Source organism: Bison bison, unplaced genomic scaffold (assembly GCF_000754665.1).
Source record: "Bison bison bison isolate TAMUID 2011002044 unplaced genomic scaffold, Bison_UMD1.0 scf7180017864284, whole genome shotgun sequence".
NCBI classification, from domain to species: domain Eukaryota; kingdom Metazoa; phylum Chordata; class Mammalia; order Artiodactyla; family Bovidae; genus Bison; species Bison bison.
The window spans coordinates 1,967,748-1,975,064 of NW_011494856.1; the positions used below are offsets into that span (position 1 = coordinate 1,967,748).

Below are 7,317 nucleotides of genomic sequence, written 5' to 3' on the forward strand. Positions count from 1 at the left end.
CAGACCCTCACACGAGTGTCTGACTGGGGCACACCCGTGCCTGCACAGACTGCCTCCCATCCTTGCGGAAGCATTGCCAATGGAGCACCTGCTGGCCAGCGGGGTCTAGGCCTTTCCCAGCCCTCTGGCTGCTCCGGTGCACCCAGTCATGATGGGAGGGTGGAGAGGGGGCACGTGGGCTGCCCAGGACCTCTGTCCCTGGAGCTTCTACCAAAGACACGGCCGGGCCTGGACCCCACAGGGCTGGGGAGGGCCATGTGCAATATTTGGAGGGTTTTCCTGGGGACAGTGGGAGGGCTGGGGGATGGAATCCTTTCCCGTGTACAGTATTTATGTTTCTTTTTAGATGTGTACCTTCCCAAGCACTTATTTATGCAATGACCTGGGGCAGGGAGTGATTGGAGAAAATAACAGAAGAGGGAAAAAAAACCCTGTTCCTGCCCTGGGAGTCACCCTGGGACCCCAACCAGCCTTCCTGGAGGGACCGGTCCCCCCTCATTATGTACGCACACACACACTGCATGTCTGGGGCACTGAAACACTGCCCCTTAACATAAACTTTCCACGGCCTTGTCCTGACTGGGTTGCCCTCCAGTATCCAGAGCAAAGGACCAAGTCCCCTCAGTCATCCAGAACAAGGCGATGACCGGCGGGGTGGGCAGTGACTCCCATCCGGGGGGTTTCCCCAGGCTCGGCGTTTCCTTGCTTGTTGGCAGTGCCTTTAGCGGTTTCCGAATGTGGGAACCCTGTTGGGGCCTCGTCCAGGGCCCTCTCCTGGCCTGAGCAGGGAAGGGGCCCTCGCTGTCCGCACGTTGCCCCCCAGCCCCTGTGTCTCATGCACTGGCACACATGGTCACCGCAGAGGGTGGGCCTAGGGGCCCCTCACTCTGACCACTGACTCCCTCTCTCCACATCCTCCTCTTGCAGCGGCAGCCCTTCCAAGGACGCCCAAAGCTGAGGGGCCAGACATGGCCTCCCTGGCTGGGAAGGCCACTCTGGAGACTAGCTTCCCCTGCCCCCACCCCCAAACTGCAGAAGCCAGTCTGACCCCAGCCCCACGCTTCTTCAGCTGCAGCTCCAAAGGTCTGGTGTCAGATGGGGTTTGTTTGGTTCTGTTTTTGTTTGGGGTGGGTGGGTCATTGCGGTCTTAGATTATGTTTTTCTTGCTACCAAACAGTCATGTATTAACTTTCCTTGGATGATGAAGTTTAAAGGGTCAATAAATAGAAACACCAAACAACTGGTCCCCATCGGCAGCCACAGAGGCCTCCTGCCAGCAACCTCTGAGCTCCCCAGCTGCGTGGGCTCCCTGACAACTACCCACTTGGACAGACAGAGTAGGACTCAGAGACCCAGAAGAGTGCTGCAGTGTCAAGGCAGCCACTGACGTGCTGTGTTATCTCAGGCAGGTCACTGTATCTCTGTGGGCTGCAGCTTCCGCATCAGGAAAACCAGGAGTTGTGCTAGTCAGATGCTTTATAACCAGGGTGCATTTTAGAGTCCCTTACAGGTTAACATTGTAAATACAAAGCATGATACATAAATTATGTGTATGTAAATACACATTCCCAGGCTTCCCCAGCTCCTGAGTCAGTAGGCCTGGGATAAAGCTTGGGAATCTGAAGCTGACACATGCTACAAGGAAAAACTAGGTGAATGTGAGCCTGTGTACAGCTCCTACAAGAATCGGTGCTCTCCAGCAAAGCCTCAGGAGGCTCAATCTGACAGGCCACGGTGAGCAGGGGAGACTCCAGGTCGCTGTGATTTCTGGTCATTAAATGACCATGAGAATGCAAAGGCTGACAACACAGGACTGTTCCTCGCAGGGGCACAGAGCCCTTTCCACCAGGGCGCACCAGCAAGACATAAGGTGATGACTTCTAGAAAAAGAACAAATCAGGCTTCAGCTCTCTTGAACACACGTTTGAACATTTTCCAACCCAAACAATTAAGACAGAAATCATTTGCTAAAGAGGCGTGCAGGCTCACACTTGGCATACTGGTATCCACATATCTTAGTTCTGCCAGGCCCTTGATGCCATGGGACAGGCATGAAACATCTGGCAGCATCACTACTGGGATGATCTGGAGGAGAGGGTAACAGAAAACAGATACATCACAGAGTAGAAGGCTACATTCACGTGGAATTTGATGAAATGGCATAGAAGGAGCACAGGTTTTGAAGCTGAACAGAAACTTAGACTTTGCCACTAATTGGCTATGCAGCTTTGGATGAGTTGTATTCCCTCTGAGCCTCCATCTCGTCATCTGTAAATTGGGGTTGATAATCCTTTCCCCCACAGGACTGTTGGTTGGTGTGCACAGATCTTTGGATTGCAAGGAAGAGATTTGTTCTGCCCAGAAATAAAGGGGGCGCTGACTAGTGGAAACGAACTAGAATCAAATAGCTGTTAGCACAGTGGCCCATGTACTGCTGCCCCACCTTAAGACCCCTGGCCTCTCCACCTTGAGTCTCTGATTCCTGCCTCACCACCAGCCAGCTGCCATTTTCTGCTTCACAACTTCTGCTGCCTGAGGCCCTCTTCTGCCTCTGGACAGACTTCACTTTCAGCACTGGTTATCCAAGGCCAGATCCTCAGCATTTTCCCTAATATGCCTCGGTAGGAATGGGCCCAGCCCAGCCCGCTGCTCCTTAGAAGGCCACATCCCAGGACACCGGGCAGCCTGTGGAGAGATGAGCAGCCCTGAGCAGGTCAGCTGTGGGCAGGGCGGTCCTGGGATGCACGATCGATCGCTAGGCACCTGGCCTAGGGGAGAGCCTAGAAGGATCAGCTCCTCCAAAGCAGTGGTTCTCAAATCTTGCCTGCACATTGTAATCACCTGGGGGGTCCAGGTCACATTCCAGACCAATTAGATCAGAATTCTGAGGGTGGGACTGACCCAAGTGTCAGTCATATTTGTAGGAAAACTTCTAAGTGAAGTATAACTTGTATAGAATGGTACTCAAGTCAGTGGACTGCTAGATAAGTTTATTAATAAACACACCCAGATTAAGAAACCGAACATTCCACCACTTGAAAGCTCCCACGTACTCCCACCTACTCTCCCCTTCTAGGGTAACTACCACGCTGGCTTCTGACACCGTGGTTTAGTTCTGCTAGTGAGGCGGAGAACCACTGTTTTAAAGGGCACAGCCAGGGACTTCCCTAGCAGTCTAGTGGTTGGGACTCTGTACTGCCACTGCCGTGGGCCCAGGTTTGATCCCTGGGTGGGGAACTAAGATCCCACAAGCCATGCCACTGGGGTGGAGGTAGTGGGACTCGGGTTTGATGTGAGGAGTGAAGGAACAGCTTGAGTCAATGCAAAGAAGGGTCAGGAAACCTGGAGCAAGAGGTCTGAGGTGTAGGCCCAGCTGGAGCAGTGGGGAAAAAGGAAAAGGCAGGGAAGCCAGAATGTGAGGTCTGCAAGGGGGATATTTGCTCACTGCCCCATCCCCAGGCCACCTGCAGTGCCTGACACAAAGTAGGTGCTCAATAAATATTTGTTTAGTTAAATCTAGAGAATTCAGTTGCGGTTTCCCTGTAGGTCTTGAATGTTGCTAAATAATAGCCCCAGCTCCCATTTATTTATTGCAAGCCAGGAGCTTGGACCATCCAGTTTCATCCCAGTGGTCCTGGGAGGTTGGTACCATTATCCTTTTTTTCAGTTGAGGAAACTGAGGTTCAGAGAGGTCAAACGCCTTCCTCAAGGTTGCCTTCCTACTAAGCAGTAGAGCCGGGATGTGCATGTGATCTGTCTGCTCAGGTCTCTGCCTCATGGAGGAGAGTAAGGGCAGTGACATGGGGTGGCTGGAGGACACGAGACAGTCCAAGCAGCCAAAGACACATCCAGCCACTCATGACGTATCTGGCTCATGTTCCTCATACCCAGCCTGGGAAGGACATCCTGACTTCAGAGGAGACAGTCAGGGCCAAAAGCCACCTTTTCTCCCAGGGGGGTTCTCCAGGTGTTTCCTTGGGCTAGATACAAACAGTAGGGTTTAGCTATACATGCTTCAAAAGGAAGATGAGGTACAGAAAAGGACAGAGATTTACCTGACGTCACACAGCAAGGCAGCACTGAGGCTGAGGGTGGGTGTGGAGGAGAACCGGGCAGGAAGGTTTCCTATAGTCAGAAAAGTAAAAAAAAAATGACCCAGGTGACCTCCGAGAGCTCGTCACATCTTTTGCATGCCTGCCAAACACCAAGTCTCTCTTCTGTCCTCACAGACCTGAAGCCACAGGCCAGATTGCAGGAAAGAGCAAGGGGAAGTACTATTTTGGGCCCATTATGGCCAACGAGGAGCCTTGCCTGGCAAAGGCAAGTGAAGGGGCTGGGTCAGGGGCAGGATGCAGGGCTAAATGAGGAGGGGGCGATGTCGCAGGTACTGGAGAGAGAGGGCAGAGCCCAGACACTGGGCTGTGGAGAGGACACAGGGCGTGAGGACTAAAGGAGCAGGTTCTGAGCCCGCAGCGTAGAATAAGTTGATGCCTCCCATGTGGGGTCTCAGCAGATCCTCACAATGCCCTGAGAGTGAATTTGCACTCAGGTGAAGTCACTAGCTTAAGGCCACACAGCCTGACAATGGCTTTAAACCAAGCCTCCCACTGGAGGCTAGGAACAGATACAGGAGGACAGCCCGCCTTCTGAGGGATAGAACCTGACCAGTTAGGGGGTTAGCCAAGTGCAGAGTCTTGAAATTTAAGTCTGAGCCATGACATTTCCTCTTGCTTTGGACAGTCACATTGGAACTTAAGGGTATCCACAGAGGGCGCCACCATTTCTGGTCCATAACCCTGTGCGTGCTACATCGCTTCAGTCCTGTCTGTCTGACTCTTGCCGTAACTTGTCAGGCTCCTCTGTCCCTGGGATTCTCCAGGCAAGAATACTCGAGTGGGTTGCCGTGCCCTCCTCCAGGGGATCTTCCTGACCCAGGGATCGAACCCGGGTCTCATGTCTCCTGCATGGCAAGCAAGTTCTTTACCACTAGCGCCACCTAGGTAGCCCTCATAACCCCAGAGGCAGCTATCTGCTCAGATCCCCCCGCAAACAGCCCCTTTTCTCTGATCCTGCAGCCCAGGATCCCCACACCACCTTAGGCATCTCAGTGGGTGGGGCCTATGTCCCTGCCCCTGGGTCACCACAGCTCACCCAGCTTACTGGAGTCTTGTGCTGTGCCGCCTAGGATGAGGTACAGGACTTCTCTGGACTCAGTTCTCCGGCTTCCCTATCAGAGGTTCAACAAGATTGTCTGTCTTTGAGGTGCTTGAGCTCAGGGATTAAAATGCTAAGATTCTGAGGACCCATTTGAGATGCCAGGAGTTTTAAAAGCCTGTGATTCTAAGAGTCCTTTGTTTTCCTGAACCTGTGGTTCTCCAAGCTCCATAAAAAGCCGATCTAAATCTCTCCTTTGGCCTCCACAACTCCTTCCCTGTCTCCTCTCTGTAGCAGCTGAATGTTCCCAGACTCTTGGGCAGGGTTCCAGGTGCAGCTTGCTGTGGTTCGGAGGACAGAGGGACTGCTCGCCTCCACCATCCCTGGTCATTTCTCCAGGCTCTGGTGGCTGCTCACCCTTCCCACACGGTCAGGTCGGGCCTCCTCACACAGAGAGCTAGTATGACCTCCAGGCAACATGTTAAGCAGCCTCATTTTCAGATGGGGAAGCTGAACTGGGAAGGGATTTGACCAAAGCCTCACATGGAGCTGGTAGCAGAGACAGGTCCGGACCCTCTATAGTGGCAGTCCCCTTTGGCACCAGGGACCAGTCTCAAGAAAGACAGTTTTTCCACGGACCAAGGGAGGGGGTGGGAGTGGGGAGGATGGTAATGCCAGGAATGGGGAGGGGCTCTAAATACAGATGAAGTTTCACTCGCTGGCTGGACTCACCTCCTGCTGTGTGGTCCAGAGGTTGGGGATCCCTGCTCTATAGGACGTCTGGTTAATGGTCAGTACTTGACCAAAAAGCATATCCCCATCTGGCCTATTGAGTGTGTGTGAAATGCCACTGTTTGAACTCCAGAACTTGGAATGGGGGACTAGAAGTTCCCCTTACAAAGAAAACATCTGCAGGGATAAGGGCATCCTGGGCTGCTCTAGCTCCTCACTAGGTCCCCAGCATGGACCTTTTTGGGCTCGGATGTGGGATATGTGACCCTGGGACCATCCCTGATCTAGTCCTGGGGGTCTCCGTAGTCATGCGAGGGGCCTGGCTGGGGCTATGATCCTAACATCAGTCATCTGGAGCCTCTTCTGCCCTTCCCCCACAACCTGGGCTTCGCCCAAGGAAATGGAAACTCTTTCCCTGTCCCCCTCCCTCTGCAGGTGTCCAGTTCTCCTCCTTGGATCTCCTGGACCCTGGGGACCTGACCTTTTCCACCCCCTCACCCCATGGCTCAGATTATCTGACTCAATTTATTTAGAATTCTCCACCTCCCCTCACAATCTATCCCTAACAACTTATTTACCTTCCTCCACCTCTGCCATGAGCTGTGATTATCCTAATTCTGGCCAGGCCTATGCCCCCAGCACAAGGCCCTCCCTACTGTCTGCATCCCCATCCAGCCCCGCTGTCCTGGGAGAGCTGCTGGGGACCCCTGAATGTAACTGAGTGGGGGGAGCCTTGGCGCCTGAGCTGCTGGCCCACCATAAGGCACAGCTCCAAGGGGCACGATTCACAGAGCTAGAAATACAATATGATTAGTGCCCCCTTGCTGGGCACCCCATGGTTGAGGTTGGGAATCTGCAGGGTGGGACGGCTGGCGGTAGGAAACGGAAAGCTGTGTATCACTTGTCCTGCTGGAAGGAGGGACTAACTATCCCGGCGGAAGGTAGCGGGGTGGGAAGTGGAGGCAGGAAAGGCCTCCTGGAGGAAGGAGATTCAGGCTGGGCCCTGAAGAACGGCAGAAGCCTACCCAGTGGGGCTCCACTATAGATTAACTTTCACCCGGCCTTTCCTCACCAAATGGGAGGGGTGTCTGGAGGCGAGCCTGGGCCTCCTCAGCAAGACAAAGTGAGTTCGTTCACCCTGGCTGCCAATTTCCAGGAGGAAAACGAGACCCAGTGAGGAGCAGCGGTGCCCCGTTTGCACAGGCAATGATGACAGGTCTCAGAGTAGCATCCAAGTCTCCAGTCTATCTTGCAACTCCTTTCTTGGTTTGGAGCCCAGAAGGGGTTGACCCCAGAAGCGGCTGGTCTGGCACAGCCCCTGCAGTTCCTGCGGGACACGAGAGATGGCGACACAGAGCAGCACGGCCGGGCCGCAGAGCGCCAGCTCGCCCCAGAGCAGCCACCAGGGGCGGGGGCCGCAGGAACTGCAGG

General features: G+C 54.0%; 1 protein-coding gene across 1 annotated transcript in view; it reads left to right on the forward strand.

The window, feature by feature from the left end:
• The window catches only part of ARHGEF17 (Rho guanine nucleotide exchange factor (GEF) 17), a 78,174-nt gene that overhangs the window by 59,328 nt on the left and 11,529 nt on the right, over nucleotides 1-7,317 (forward strand). The window contains exon 24 of the mRNA XM_010849527.1: nucleotides 4,230-4,320. Coding sequence (XP_010847829.1) covers nucleotides 4,230-4,320 — 91 coding nt within the window. The remainder of the gene's footprint in view (nucleotides 1-4,229; nucleotides 4,321-7,317) is intronic.